Source organism: Balearica regulorum, chromosome 19 (genome assembly GCF_011004875.1).
Source record: "Balearica regulorum gibbericeps isolate bBalReg1 chromosome 19, bBalReg1.pri, whole genome shotgun sequence".
In the NCBI taxonomy this organism is placed as follows: Eukaryota; Metazoa; Chordata; class Aves; order Gruiformes; family Gruidae; genus Balearica; species Balearica regulorum.
Window position 1 is genome coordinate 7,059,460 of NC_046202.1, and position 15,169 is coordinate 7,074,628.

Sequence of the window (15,169 nt, forward strand, 5' to 3'; positions counted from 1 at the left end):
CTGGCCCTGGCAGCCCCAGGTGAGATGCTGGTGTCACCTCATGGGGATGTGCTGGGTGGAGAGGGGAACAGAGGGCGCGTGCCAGGGCCTACCGGCAGTGGGGGCTGGGGACCGGGAGTATTTGGGGACCAGGGGGTGCTGAAGGCCCGGGGACTCACCAGGCAGTTCTCATGGATGCAGAGCCCATGCTGATGGCACAGCTGCCCAAAGACCTCAGGGTCGCCAGTCCTTCCCACCGGCAGAGTCCGCACACCGGCAGGGGTCGTCGGCGCTGTCCCCTCAGCATCGCTCCGGGGTGGCGGTTCAGGGTAATGCTGGGAGCGGGTATGGGGGAGAGCCGGAGGAAGTTCCCGCGGTGCAGAGGCCTCTGCTTGCAGAGCCGGGTACCGGCCAAAATCCCCTCTGGCCTGGGGGGTTGGGGTCTGAGCCGGGTTCAACAGAGGTCACTGCAAGGGGAAGGGCGAGGATGAGCACAAGTAGCCCATGCCACATTCCCTCCCTTCCCGGATCACAGCCCTGCGCCTGGTCCCAGGTCCCAGGTGTCTGGGGTGGCCACGTGGCCCTTGGGACCCTGTCCACCAGCTGCACCACTCACCGGTGCCCGTGTCGCTGCAGTCACCGTCTGTGACTCCCAGGTGTTGGTATCTTCTCCCACAGTGCAGCCGAGCAGGTGCGTCCCTCAGGAGCCACAGGAGCCGCAGAGGAGTCTCCGGGGCCTGGGGGAGCAACAGGACGTGCTGCCACCAACGGCCTCCGAGCTGTGGGGTGCCAACCCCACCGCTGCACTGAGCCCACCTCCACCCTGCTCCCCCGCTAGCAGCCCGGGCTCAGCTGTCGGCACGCACCCTGCGCCATGCCTGGCTCGGCATCCCAAGGGACCTTCGTCCCTGCCCGAACAAGGAGACAAAGGTTATTGTCTCCTCGCTGGGTCTTCGGGGATGGGGATCACCAGCACTCAGCCCTTCTCCTCCACCTGCTCCCGTCCTGCCAGCCACAGGGACTGGCCAGTGCCGCAGGTGCCGTGCCGCTGGTAATGGCAGAGACGGCAGTGGAAATGATGCAGGAGAGACTGCAGCGCCTGGCTCTACGTTAGAGATGGCATCAGCATCAGCATCAGCATCAGCGATAGGACGGTCCTGTTCTGCACCGCCCCCCCCCCCCCCCAAATAGCTGGCTGACGGGGTGACGACAAGGATGATCAGGTCAGGGGCCGCGGGAGATGGCACCCACCTGGATGCAGCGGTGGTGGAAGCAGGCGCTGGCAGAGGCGGGACAGACCAGGGTGTCCGGAGCAGGGCCGCCCGCCACCGTGTCCAGGCAGATGAGGCAGCAGGTCTGGTCCTGCTGCACCGCCCGCACCCGCTGCACCGGGCGGTGCTTCCAGCAGAAGGACCTGTGGGATGGAGGTGGCAGTTCAGCCCCAGCCATCCTCCACCGCAGTCCCAGCTACACTGACTTGAACTCCCCGAAGAACTGGGAGAAGCAACCTCGTTCGCTGCCAGAGGGGAAGTGGAAGATTCGGGGGCAGCGCCGGCCTCAGGTGTCACCCCGCAGCCGGCAGATGCAGCATCTCTGGGGACGGCATGGAGGTGGAGGGTGTCAGTGCCACAGACCCAGCCCTGGGGATCCTGGTTTGCCCTCACCCAGCACAGCCCGCCCCATGTCGGTGGGCTGCCTGGCTGGTGACACCGGGCCCCTGATAATCACGCCACCAGTCCTCTCCAAGTCCCCCATTTCTGCAGAAATGGGGCTTTGTGGACGAAGGCTTCCACAGCCGCCCTGATCGCTCTCCTCCTCACAGTCTCCTGCGTCCTGTCGGAGGCCCATCTTGGTGAGCACGTCGTCGCTGCGTTTTCCTTGGGGCTGGATGTGCCCTCGCTCCATGGGAGCTGCCGGGGCAGCTGGAAAGCCCCATCCCTTTCAGCGGGGACCCTGGCTGCTGAGGGGAGGGCTGGGAGCAGCAGACCACTGCCAATGCTGGGACTCAGACCTGGGGCCAGGGGTCTCCTTGGGTGCCCCAGGACACAAGGAGAGGGGATGGGATATGGCAAATCCCTGGGGGATCCCAAGTGCCAGTGGACCCAGAGGCTGTGCTGTAGCCTGGGGTCTCACCAGGGCTGTGTGTCTTTCTGCCCTCACAGATGGCGTCCCCACCACCTGCTGCTTCAGCTACCAGCAACGCCCCGTGCCACGGGGCCTCGTTGCCTCTGTCTACATCACCAGCAGCAGCTGTGCCCAGCCAGGGGTGATGTGAGTACCCACCTGTGGTGGGTTGACCCTGGCTGAGGGCCAGGTGCCCACCAGAGCCGCTCTATCACTCCCCTCTTTCATTAGACAGGGGAGAAAAGGTACAATGAAAAAAAAAACTTACGGGTCGAGATAAGGACAGGGAGAGATCATTCTCTAATTATCATCACGAGCAAAACAGACCGAACTTAGAGAGGGAATTCATCTTATTTATTACTAAGCAAAACAGAGTAGAGGAATGAGAAATAAAACCAAATCTTAAAAACACCTCCCCCCACCCCTCCCATCTTCCCGGGCTCAACTTCACTCCCGGCTTCAACCTCCGCCCCCCCCGCCAGCGGCACAGGGGGACGGGGAGTGGGGGTTACGGTCAGTTCATCACGCGGTGTTTCTGCCGCCTCTTCATCCTCAGGGGGAGGACTCATCGTTCCCCTGCTCCAGCGTGGGGTCCCTCTCACGGGAGACAGTCCTTCACGACCTTCTCCAACGTGAGTCTCCTCCACGGGGTGCAGACCTTCAGGAGCAAACTGCTCCAGCGTGGGTCCCCCACGGGGTCACAAGTCCTGCCAGCAAACGTGCTCTGGCGTGGGCTCGTCTCTCCACGGATCCACAGGTCCTGCCAGGAGCTTGCTCCAGCGCGGGCTTCCCACGGGGCCACAGCCTCCTTCAGGTGTCTCCACCTGCTCCGGCGTGGGGTCCTCCACGGGCTGCAGGTGGAATCGCTACACCCCCTCATCCTCCCTCCATGGGCTGCAGGGGGACAGCCTGCCTCACCATGGTCTTCACCATGGGCTGCAGGGGGATCTTGCTCCGGCGCCTGGAGCACCTCCTGCCCCTCCTTCTGCACTGACCTTGGTGTCTGCAGATGTTCTTACATCTTCTCACTCCTCTCTCTCTGGCTGCAAAAGCGCTCTCTAACTGTTTTTCTCTTTCTTAAATATGTTATCACAGAGGCGCTGATTGGCTTGGCCTTGGCCAGCGGCGGGTCCGTCTTGGAGCCGGCTGGCATTGGCTCTATCAGACACAGGGGTAGCTTCTAGCAGCTTCTCACAGAAGCCACCCCTGTAGCCCCCCCCGCTACACCAAAACCTTGCCACGCAAAACCAACACACCACCACTGCCAGGGGCTTGGGGTGTGATGGCCGAGGCAGTGCCTCGAGGGTGGCTGGGAGGGGGATGGGGACACCCGGGGTGCTGCTGGTGGGACCCATCGCAGACATCCCGCTGACCTGGCCGTGCACCTCAACACCGGTTTTCTCCCGGCAGCCTGGTCAGCAAGAAGAAGGAGGAGCTGTGTGCGGACCCCCAGGCGCCCTGGGTGCAGGCGCATCTGAAGCACTTCCAGACCCCAAAGAACTGACCCCTCCCTGCTGCCACCTGCGATGGCCCCGGTGCGATGCCCAGCAGGCTTGTCTTCCAGCCCCAAGCTCGCAAGAACTGCAGCCATCTTCAACAGGAACATTTATTCTATTTTTAAGTTAAACTCAATATTTTTGGCTAAGAAAAGTGAAAATATAAACTGTATAAAAATAATAATTTAAACCCAAATAATTTAAACTATATCAATGTGCCTGTCAATGAAGCGTCAGGAGTTTTGATGCCTAAATAAAGCCTTTGTGCTGTCACCCCTTTGGGTGTCTCTGCAGTCCTTGCTGGAGCCCCAGTATGGGAGAAGGGACCCACAGGGACCCCTTGCCTTCCCTACACCCTGGGTTCACTGTTCCACTCCACACAGGGCGGCCTTGGCCCCACGGCAGCTCCTGCGGTGCTTGCTGCTGCCCAGCCCGGGTTGAGCTCCGGCACCACCCAGCACATCCCCATGAGGTGACACCAGCATCTCACCTGGGGCTGCCAGGGCCAGCTCCTATTTGGGGAAGGGCCTGGCAGCACCTGCAGTACCAACAGGAGGGTTGGGGCCACTGTGGAGGCTCCTGCCCTGCTGTGCTCAGGCACACCAGCAAACAGATGTGTGAAGTTCCAACTTTTATTAGCGAGGATCGGCAGGATCCTGGGACAGGGGCTGGGAGGGCAGCGGGGTGTTGGAGTGTCCTCTGAGGATTCTGGTTTCTTCTTCCTCAGGCAGAGGAGCCGGGGTGCTGTGTGAGGGTCCCTGCGCTGGGGGAGCTGGAGTCTGGGCTCCGACTGCAATGAGGGGCACTGCAAGAGCCAGGGAAAGGATGAGCACAACCAGCCCATGCCACGTTCCCTCCCTTCCCGGATCACAGCGCTGCGCCTGTCCCAGGTCCCAGCTGTCTCTGGTGGCCACGTGGCCCTTGGGACCCTGTCCACCAGCTGCACCACTCACCAGTGCCCGTGTCGCTGCAGTCAGCACACTCCCAGGTGTTGGCATCTTCTCCCACGGCAGAACAGAGCTGGTGTGTTCCGCGGGAGCCGCAGGAGCTGCAGAGCAGGAGTCTCCAGGGCCTGGGGGAGCAACGGAACCCGCTGTCACCAAAGGCCCCCGAGCTGTGGGGTGCCCAGCCCAAGGCTGCGCTGAGCCCACCTCCACCCTGCTCCCTTGCTGACAGCCCAGGCTGAGCTGCCAGCACGCACCATGCACCGTGGCTGGCTCAGCATCCCAGGGGACCTCCATCCCTGCCCAAAGGAGGAGACGAAGGCATCGTCGCCTCGCTGGGGCTTTTGGGGAACCGGATGATCAGCACTCACCCATTCTCCTCCGCCTGCTCCCGTCCTGCCGGGCACAGGCACAGGCCAGCATCGCAGGAGCCGTGCCGCTCATAATGGTCTGCAAAGGCTCCATCCTCCTCCCAGGCAGCATCCCTGCGGGAAGCGGGGAGCGCTCAGTACAAGAGCATCAGGGATCACCCCGCCGGCACCCCGGGAGGCAGGAGGGGACCAGCTGGGGCATTGCGGAGCGGGAGTGCGCAAGGCAGCGGGGAGCATACCGACCTGTTGGGGATTTTGATGCCCAGGGGAACATCTCCGCCCTGGAAGGTCGCCATGTCCCGGCACAGAGGGCAGCAGAAATGGTGCAGGGCAGACCGCAGCGCCTGGCCCTAGGTTACAGGTGGCATCAGCGTCAGCATCGGGGTGGGGTGGTCCTGGTCCCCCCACCTGAGCTGGGTGATGACGTCAGGGTCCGGGGCAGATTGCGCCTACCTGGATGCAGCGCGGTGGAACCAAGCGCTGGCACAGGCGGGGCAGACCAGGGTGTCGTAGGTGGGTCGCCCCGCCACCGCCTCCAGGCACACGAGGCAGGCGGTCTGGTCCTGCTGCACCGCCCGCACCCGCTGCACCCGGGCGGTGCTTCCAGCAGAAGGACCTGTGGGACGGAAATGAAAGTTCAGCCCAGCCCTCCTTTGCCCCAGCCCCGGCATCAGCACCACGGGGCGACTACACTCACTTGAACTCCCCGAAGAACTGGGAGATGCAGCCTCGCTCTCTTCCGCAGGGGAAGTGGAATGTTTCGGGGGCAGCGCCGGCCCTTGCAGGTGACCGAGGCACCCTGCAGGCGGCAGATGCAGCACCCTCTGGGGATGACAAAGAGGTGGGCAGTGTCAGTGCCACAGACCCAGCCCCTGGGGATCCTGGTTTGCCCTCACCCAGCACAGCCCGCCCCATTTTGGTGGGCTGCCTGGCTGGTGACACCGAGCCCCTACTAATGCCGCCGATCCTCTCCAAGTCCCCCATTTCTGCAGCAATGGGGCTTTGTGGATGAAGGAGGAGCTGGGGCAGGGCTGGCTTGCAGCCGGCTGTCAGAGGATCCCTGGGGGCCTGCTGCCCTGTGCAGCACACCGGAGACGGGGCGCGGGGACCACGGTGGGGACACGTATCCCCAGCCTCACCTTTTTGTGCCACCCGCTTCAGCTCCTGCCGGATGTCGGGGAAGAGGAAGCCGTAGAAGCCCTCTTCATCGGCCCCTCTCTGCGTCCAGGTCCGCTGGCGTGGTACTGCAAGTGGGGAACAGAGGGCGCGTGGCAGGGGCTGCTGGCGGTGCAGGGCTGGGGACCAGGGTTGTTTGGGGACTGGGGACTGTGGAGCCCCGGGGACTCACCAGGCAGTTCTCATGGATGAGGAGCCCATCCTGACGGCACAGCTGCCCGAAGATCTCGGGGTCACAGTCTCCCCGTCGGCAGAGCCCGCACACTGCTGGGGGACAGTGGCACCGTCACCCTCAGCACCACACCGGGGTGGCAGTTGGGGTAATGCCGGGAACAGGATCGGGGAGAGGCTGGAGCACCTTGCCACGGCTCAGGGGCCTCTGCTTGCCCAGCCGGGCACCGGCCAAAATGCCCTCTGGCAGGTGCCCGGAGGGATTTTCTGCGCCTACCTTCCTCCTTGGGGATCTGACGCTTCCTTTTCCGTGGGGGAGGCACACCCGAGGGTCCTGCCTGCTCCTCCGGCGGCGCTGTGGGACACTGTGCGGCGGGGGACTCCCCCATCTTGCGGCGCTGTGACCTCAGCTCCATCACTACAAGTGGCTGCAGTGAAGGAGATGACTTGGCGTGGGGACGTCGGTGCGGTCACAGACCGTCCTGATCCTCCAGCGTCTGTGGCAAAAGCACCACTGAGCGGGGGGCGGTTGCACGGGGGTAGTTATGCAGCCCGGGGTGTTTGTGACACGGCACCGCATGCACGCGCCATCACAAACGCAGTCTTGCATGTGCGGAGCCGTGTCACAAACATCCCCACGCCAGGTCATCACCATCTTCTCTGTATCCGGGACCTGGAGACAGGCGCAGGGCTGCGATCGGGGAAGGGAGGGAACGTGGCATGGGCTGGTTGTGCTCATCGTTTCCCTGGCTCTTGCAGTGCCCACTGCTGCAGTCGGCCCAGACTCCAGCTCCCCCAGCGCAGGGACCCTCACACAGCACCCCGGCTCCTGGCACTTTGGCTGAGCATGAAGAGGCCAGGATCCTCAAAGGACACCCCAACACCGCGCTGCCCTCCCAGCCCCCTTCCCAGGATCCTGCCGATCCTCGCTAATAAAAGTTGGAATTTCACACGCGCGTTTGCTGATGTTCCTGAGGACAAGAGCCTCCACGGTGGCCCTGACCCTCCTGTTGGCGCCGTGATACGGCCCTTGGATTACTATCCGTTACGTCAGGGTCACCCGGTTTTGCTGAGCTGGACACGACAAGCAAACCACAGCAGGCGAAGCACCGGCCATGGGGGTTTGAGTTTTAGATTCCATTTGGGTGCCCGGTGGGGACCGGCCGGAGCACAAACCCCCACAACACCGACCCTTCGCCTGCTGCAAGGACCCCACCGGCCATGAGCCAGGCTGAGGCACGAAGCTCCGTGGCCAGAGCCCCATGGCAATCCCAAGCGGGCAGCCGTGAAGCAAGGCCAGCAAGCTCCAGGCAGGGATTTGCTTTGCAACAGCCCCAGCAGCATCACTGTGTCGGGGTGCATTGAAGCTGCTCTGCGGACAGACAGCCCAGCCCAGCTCAGGTGCCATGGCATGGACACCTCCATCCATGGCCACTATTGCTGGCAGAAAACCACTGCCACGTGTCAAATCCCAACTTATCCCCAGTTTTGCCACAAACACCACTTGTTCTCACCCTGCTCCGCTGGTCACAGTGGGGACACAGAGTTAGCTCTGTAGCTCCGTGGTCAGAGCCCTCATGGGAACCAGGCAGATGAAGGCTGCTCCAGCCTCCCTGTGCTCACCAGAAACCTGCCCAAAAGCACCTGCATTTTCAATTTCTTCTTGTCTCTAAGGATTTTTAAGGAAATTATTGACACAAGTGACAGGCCTGGTATATCCATTTTCATTTGTTTGCCATCCCCAATGCTGCTGTGGTGGGTGGATGGGCTCTAGGGGCTGCGGGAGGATTTTTCCTATGAGACAAGGTGATTCCTGGGGACCTGGAGCCCCCCCGGCACAAACAGGGTCACCCCCATGGGTTCCCATCTCCAGGGGCCTGGCCAGGGCTGAAGGACAGTGCTAAACCTCCAGGCACCTGTCCTTCTGCAGACATCCCTGTTTAACCCCTTGGTCCATCGGGGAAAAAAACAACCCAACCCCCCAAACTCAACCTTTCTCCCATTGCCAGCCTATGCCTGCCTTTACCCCTGCCTCAGTCCACATCCCACCAGGAGAGCAGCTGCTCAGGGAATCCCTAAACCCCACCCCTGGGCAGGAGCTGTTTCCTCTTGGGGAGGAGCTGGGGGCATCAGCCTTGTCCCTTTGGGTTTCCTTGCCCTCCCAGGGGCTCCTGGACTATTCCGGGGTCCCCGCAGGGATGCTGAGCCCTGATGTGACCCCTGTTTTATGCCGCAGGATTTACATCGTCTCACTCCAGCTGCGGGTCAGTATGAGATGTTTTATTAAACCCTGGAGGGATGTACAGTAGTGTGGAGGGGGTGACGGCAGGGGAGGGGACAGAGCTGGCTCCATAACTTAACAAGATGTGAACATACAGATAATTATGGGATGCAAATAAATAGAGCTTATATGGAAAGCAGTTTCAGGTGGAGGTTCTGGATGACTCCTTCTCCCGCAGGTACTGCTGGAACCATTCTGCCTCCGGGTCCACGCAGAATTTCCTCCCCTTCAGCAGCTCCACACTGGCAGGGAGAGAGAGGCTGCATTAGCTGGGGGGGCGCAGGATCTGGCAGTGCCCTGGAGTTCCCCCACCAGCCGGGGGATGCCTGCAGCATCCAGCCCCCCACTTCCCTCAAAAGTGGTGACTTGTAGCAATCTCTGAAACCCTGGTTTCCTTCCCATTTTTCTAGCTGGCAACTGAAACAGGGGATTTTGGGGCTATTTGGGATAAAGCAAATATCCTTTAGGGAGGAGGTGCATGTGAAGAGCCAGGGCAGGGCACCCCCATCCACAGCACCCTTTGGGGGTGGCTTGTTTTGGGGGATCCCCAAAGGCAGAACAACTGGTAGGGAACATGGGCGAGTGAGGATGAGGAGTGGGGTGCCAGGAAGGAAGGCTTGGTTGGGGCTGAGGTACTCACCGCATGGCCTTGCGAGAGCAGTGGGAAGGCGTCTCCTGGTAGCTCCTGATGAGCTTGTCAGGGATTTTCTTGGAGACAAACATCTCTTTGTAGCAGCATGTGCCATAGGAGCTGCGGACTGAAGGGAGACAAGAGGAGTTGGAGCTCTCCCACAGCTTGGGTGCTCCCCCAAGGGGTGTGGGTGCTCCCCTGGGGACTCTCCTGCTCCCTCCCGCTACAAGGAGTCCCCTCTCACATGCCCATTGGTGCTGCTTTGCCCCAGAATAGGAGCCCCCCGTTTTCCTGCCTGCAGGAGGTTATTACTGAGCTCCCCAGCTGGGGTGCTTGGGCTGAAGCCATCCCCAAGCCTATTTTTGCTCATTTTGAATAAGACCAGAACAGTCCTGTGTTCAAGCAGCTGGCAATGCCCCTCAGCCCCCCAAACCCACGGCAGTAGCAAGAGTTGAAGCTCTCATCCCCCTCCCCAACCTACCAAAACCCCATCAGTGGAGGAGCTGTGGATGGTGCTGGGGCAGCTGTGGGGAAAGGCTCAATGTCAGTACTTACAGGACATGCCCTGGCTTCCAGTCCAGACAGCCATCAGCAGCAGGGTGAGCAGGGCCAAGGAGAAGACCTTCATGTTCAACTCAGGGCTCGGTCAGCGCCAGCAGTTGGCAGCTCTTGCTGACTTGGGGCCACCGAGAGCTACCTGTCTCTCCTCCCTACACCTCAGCATGATATACCCCCTGGCCAGGCTTTCCATGACAGCTCTGGACTCTCCCTGGGGAAAGAACCGCCCAGAGATGTTGATAAAGGGCAACTGATGAATGGAAATTCCTTCTCCTGGCCCCTCTGGCCCCTGTGGTACACGAGGGCTGCTGGAAAGTGTGGCGAGCAGCCGGCAGCTCTGCGCCACTGGTGATGCACTGGGGCCGACAGTCTATTTTGGGTTTGGTTGTTGCCGCCAGCAAACCACACAGGATGATGCTTGCGCTTGCCAAAGCCCTGTGCAAGTTTATTTTCAAAAACCACCCATTGTCAGCTCAGCTGCGATGCCTCTTTTGCAATTTTGCGCCTAGGTGAGTGGCCTGGAGGTGGCCAGGCTCACCCCAGCCCATCCTGAGACTCATGGCTGGCTGCCCATCGCAGTGGCTGTGCCCATCACAGTGCCTGTCACAGTGGCAGTGCCCATCACATCTCGTGGCATCCCAGGAGCGTGGGCTGTCAGTGGGACCTGACCAGACGTCCCCGAGGGACAGCTCTGATGGGATTTGGGTCAGGGGTCTCCACTCATTAGGATGGCTGACAAGGAGCATGGGAAGTCCCCCCCTCATGGGCTGTGCCTGCTTCTTGCCCCTCTCACCGACGCCTTCCCCAAAGCCCATATGGATGTGTTTTGGCCCCATGCACACCCCAGACCCCCTCGCAGAGACATGGTTGGGGCTTCGGCTCTTCCCAGCTCCTTACTGACCCCAGCACTTACAGATGTGGTTTAACATCCAGGTAGGAAAGCCAGCAGTAGGATCTGCCCACACTCAAGACACTTGCACAGCCAGATGTTTGCATATGTGAGATCATGTTTAATTCTATTCAGTGTCTTGTACAAAAAATAACCACAGACCTGCTCCCCGTTAACCCCTCTGCTGCTGCCAGGCCGGTGAGCGCAGCCTCACTGACATGCTGCTGCTGCTGCCTGCGAGGGGTACAGGCAGCTGCCTGCATGCAAAGCAGGGCTGAGAGCATGGGTGCGGGCAGCAAGCATGGACCCCAGCACCCCACGGGGTTGGCACACCCCATCCCAGTGGGATGCCGGGGCTGGCAAAGGCCCTTTGCCTTCAGGGAGGTGGTGAGGATCATCACAGAGTGATGGGGAGGATGTCTCTGATGAGCTGCTATATCTAAACGCGGTGTCCCTTCAGCTGTGTCTACAAAGGGGTCATCGTTGCGGTATCGTGTTCGCTGTGGAGGGGACTCCCCGTGCTGCCTCTGGCTGCCCCACTAGCTGGGGATGGAGAAGGAGCTGACTTGAAAACGCTGCTGGTACCTCTTCACCCAGGCCTTGCTCGCCTGGGTGCAGATCTCCTTCCCGCTCTTCAGTCTGAAGCTGAGGCAGAGAAAAGACGGGGTTAGGAGGGCGATGGTCCGGGAACCCTGGCACTGAGTTTCCGAGGGGCTCGGAGCATCAGGATTGGACCCACGAAAGCAAGGCATGGTGTCTGGCAGGCTCTAGAGGAGCTTTACCCCCAGGGCTGGGTTTAGGGTACTCACATCACAGCCTGGTGCGGGCACTCGGGGCTGGTGAGGTAGCAGTCGACGATGTTGTCTCTCTTGATCCTTTTCATCTGGAAGTTGAAGCAGCACTTGTCCGGCACAGCTGGGGCTCCTGGGGGGGGACAGCGCAAGCTTGGCTTAGCCTGGAGACCCCCACATCCCATCTCAGCCCTCCTGCCGCGGGAATGGCGGCTCTTTGTGGGGAGTCCCCCTGCGCCCCAAGCACGAAGCAAACCCATCCCCACAGCCCTGGGGGCTGTCCCCAGCCCCCAGCCCACGGGGACAGAGCGGGCAGCAGTGCTTACTCTGGGCCAGGCTCTGGCGGCACAGTGCGGCGAGGAGGAGGAGAAGGAGGGCGCAGACCAGCCTGGTTGCCATCGCCATGCCGGGCTCTGGGAGGGCTGCTCTGCAGCACCAGGGCAGAGCTGCAGTTTGCCAGGGTCAGGGCTGCTGCGCTGCTTTTATGGGAGAGCAGCGGGGCTTCCCCCAGGGTCAGTGGTTGTTCGAACAGGAGGTGGACCTGGTCCCCTGCCATGTCCCAAAGCACAGATGGTGAGCAATACTCATCCCCTCCCCGCACAGCCCCAGGAAGGGAAAAATGTGCACCTGGACTGTGCTTTTGGCCTCTGATGGGCTTAGGATTTTTCCCGAGCTCCTGCCTCCAGCGTTAGGGCTGGTGGCCAGGTTGCTCCCAAAGTTTGGCTCCGCACCCAATCCCCCAGGCAGGCTGTGTACCCCAGGGCAGGAGCCCCAGGGCAGGTGAGAGAGTCTGGGGATCTCCCTTGGATGAGACCACAGCCAGGCTCAGCACCTTGCACTGAAAAGATTTGCATCCTATCGCTTTGCATCCTGGCCCAGATGACAAATGGCCAAATACCCCCTTTCCTCCTAAAAAAAGTCATAAACAACTTCTGTCTGGTTGCACCAGGCATGTACACAGCTCTGTGCTTGTTTGGGGAGTGATGGGGCCCGTCAGGGTCAGGAGAGGCCAACCGGGTGGCTCCACTTCCGTCCCCCAGCACTGAAGCAACACCTCATGTTCTTGGCCGTGCTGAGCTGGGAAAGGCAGAGATCAATTTGGGGCTTTCCCAACTATCCGCAGCTGTCCAAAAAGCCCCCTCTCCCCCAAGCCCCCGCAAATTCCGGGGACGCATCCCAGCTGCCGGCAGCTGGCGGTTGGTGGGATGCAGCGGGGAGATGCAAACGCACATCCCCATCAGGCCAACTGTGCCAGCAGCCACCTCCTGCAGGACTGGGGCCACTGATGGCACCCTGCCAGCATTTTGGCCACCCTTGGCTGCAGTGCAGCCCTGTCACGGAGACCTGGCTGGGGAGGGCATGGGGTGCTGGTCCAGGCAGAGACCTGCCCTGACGGGAACAAGGGCCACCTCCACGATGCACGTGTCCCTCCATTTGCTCTTCTCCAAAGCTATTTCCCAGAAATCAGCCTCAATTTTTTGGGGAGCATGTGCTGGTAACAGTGAGGTGCAGCAAGTGGGGCTGGGTGATGCCCCAGGGCTGGCAGGTGTGGACGGGGGGGGGGGGGTTCATGTTTCTGTGCTCTGCTGGTGGAGCAGAGCACCTTCACATCATCACCCCAACTCCCATTTAATCTCTCCTCAAGGAAACCCCAGGGAGCAGAGGAAACTGGATGACCCTGGTCCTGGTCCAGCACAGCTGCCTGGCTTGCCTTTCCCTCCCTGGATCCATCTTTTCCCTCTTATCCCCCTTCTTACTCCCACGCACCGATGACCTCCTGGTCCAGCTGGGCTAAATGTGGCCTCCTAAGGGTAGAAAATATTCTCTGCAATAAGAAAATGAAACAGAAACACCAGGAAAAAAAAAAAAAAAGAGGGTTTATTGCACTGGGAAAGGCCCCTTCTAAAGACTCCCATGCAAAATGATGGGATACATCAGGCCAGGGAATTCTGGGATGACGTTCTTTGGCACCTGCAGTATCCCTCCGTCACAAGCCCCCGCGCTGGTGTTGGCCCCATGGGGGTGAGCGGCTCCTGTGGATGGGGGGATTTTGGAGCACGGGGGATTTTCAGCCCTAGTTGTGCCCCTGGAGCTGGCAGCCCCTGAGCACCTCTGGGTCGCCGAGACTCACCTGCATCTCAGGAGGAACATCCTGAAATTCAGTAAGGGCAAGTGTAGAGTCCTGCACCCAGTGAGGAGTAACCCCAAGCACCAGTATAAGTTAGGTGTTGACCTACTGGGAAGCAGCGCTGTGGAGAAGGACCTGGGAGTCCTGGTGGACAACAAGCTCTCCATGACCAGCAGTGTGCCCTCGTGGCCAAGAAGGCCAATGCTGTCCTGGGGTCCATTAAGAAGAGCGTGGCCAGCAGGTCGAGGGAGGTTCTCCTCCCCCCTCTACACTGCTCTGGTGAGGCCACATCTGGAATATTGTGTCCAGTTCTGGACACCCCCGTTCAAGACAGACAGGGAACTACTGGGGAGAGTCCAGCGGAGGGCTGTAAGGATGATGAGGCGACTGGAGTATCTCTTGTATGAGGAAAGGCTGAGAGAGCTGGGTCTGTTTAGTCTGGACAAGAGAAGACTGAGAGGGAATCTTATTAATGCTTATAAATATCTAAAGGGTGGATGTCTAGAGGAAGGGGCCAGACTCTTCTCAGTGGTGCCCAGTGACAGGACAGGGAGCAATGGGCACAAACCGCAACATGGGAAGCTCCATCTGAATGTGAGGAAAAACTTCTTCACTGCGAGGGTGACCGAGCACTGGGACGGGCTGCCCAGAGAGGTTGTGGAGTCTCCTTCTCCAGAGAGATCTGGAGAGAGCAGACCCACTGCTGTGATGAGCGGATCCAGTCTCTGCTCTGGGGTAGCCCTGCCGGTCCCCCAGTCCTACATGTGGTCTGGGCTGAAAACCATCCTTTTCCTCCCTGTATTCCTGTGTTTCATGAGGGGGCTCCTCGCTGGCACTTGCAGCTCTGGCTCTGGGCTTGTCTGCGGATCATGGCAAGGAGCAGAGACGCTGGGGACAGGCCACCAGCCTCCATCTCTGCCTGTCCTCTCTCCCAGCAGAGTGTGGTGTGGGGTCCTGGGGCTCTGCCAGCCCTGACTTTTATCACCCTTGCTCGCTGGGAAATCCCACGGCTGGGGAAATCCCTCTGGGAAATGCAGGCAGTACAGGTGGGATCCCAGGAAATGCTGCCTCATCCCCACATCCCTCCCACCACCCCTGGTGTGGTGGGAGCATCCAGGGGTGGGGTGGGGGAGAACAGCTGAGCTCCACGGAGGAGGTGAGAATTGTTGGTGCTTGCAAAACATATGGGACAGATCCTGCTGCCAAGAGGCGCAGGGGAAGGTGGCAAATCTGGGGGCTGGCAAGGGTGTTTGGGAACCTGTTGGGGCCTGAGCTCTCATTGTCCCCTCTGAAAAATCTGCAGGGGCTCCAAATCTCCCACTGCTGGGGGGGGGGGGTTTGAGGATGTCCCCATCCCACTGGTTCTGTGTGGGTATTGCTCTCCACGGCTTCTCTGCATCCCTGAACAGAAGGCGCAAGCAGCTCCTGGGGAAATCACTGCCCCCGTGGGAGTGTGTCGGTGCATAATCACCTTCCATGCTCAGAACCAGCGCTCACGGAGCGCTGCATTGCTGGGGCTGCTGGAGAGAGCTGCTGGGGCAGGACGGGCACTGCCGGGCATGCTAGGACACCCGCTCGGCAGCACAGTTCCCCTGGAAATGCCACTCGCCCCTGGGTGAGAGTTACTTTT

General features: G+C 60.6%; 2 protein-coding genes and 1 pseudogene across 2 annotated transcripts; all 3 read right to left on the bottom strand.

Moving 5' to 3' along the window:
• Positions 1 to 4,234: 4,234 nt before the first annotated feature.
• LOC142604587 (E3 ubiquitin-protein ligase PHF7-like) lies at positions 4,235 to 6,712 on the bottom strand (annotated as a pseudogene).
• Positions 6,713 to 8,527: 1,815 nt separating this feature from the next.
• LOC104635002 (C-C motif chemokine 3) lies at positions 8,528 to 10,588 on the bottom strand. The gene is made up of 3 exons (XM_010301675.2): positions 9,729 to 10,588; positions 9,183 to 9,300; positions 8,528 to 8,784 (listed from the first exon to the last, which is right to left on the bottom strand). Exons 1-3 carry the CDS (start codon positions 9,799 to 9,801, stop codon positions 8,685 to 8,687), a joined length of 291 nt encoding a protein of 96 aa, XP_010299977.1. The 5' UTR covers positions 9,802 to 10,588; the 3' UTR covers positions 8,528 to 8,684.
• A 132-nt stretch (positions 10,589 to 10,720) lies between these two features.
• LOC104635001 (C-C motif chemokine 4-like) lies at positions 10,721 to 11,849 on the bottom strand. Its single transcript, XM_010301674.2, has 3 exons — positions 11,738 to 11,849; positions 11,430 to 11,544; positions 10,721 to 11,265 (listed from the first exon to the last, which is right to left on the bottom strand). The coding sequence occupies exons 1-3, from the start codon at positions 11,814 to 11,816 to the stop codon at positions 11,160 to 11,162; spliced, it is 300 nt and encodes a 99-aa protein (XP_010299976.1). The 5' UTR covers positions 11,817 to 11,849; the 3' UTR covers positions 10,721 to 11,159.
• Between the last annotated feature and the right edge of the window lie 3,320 nt (positions 11,850 to 15,169).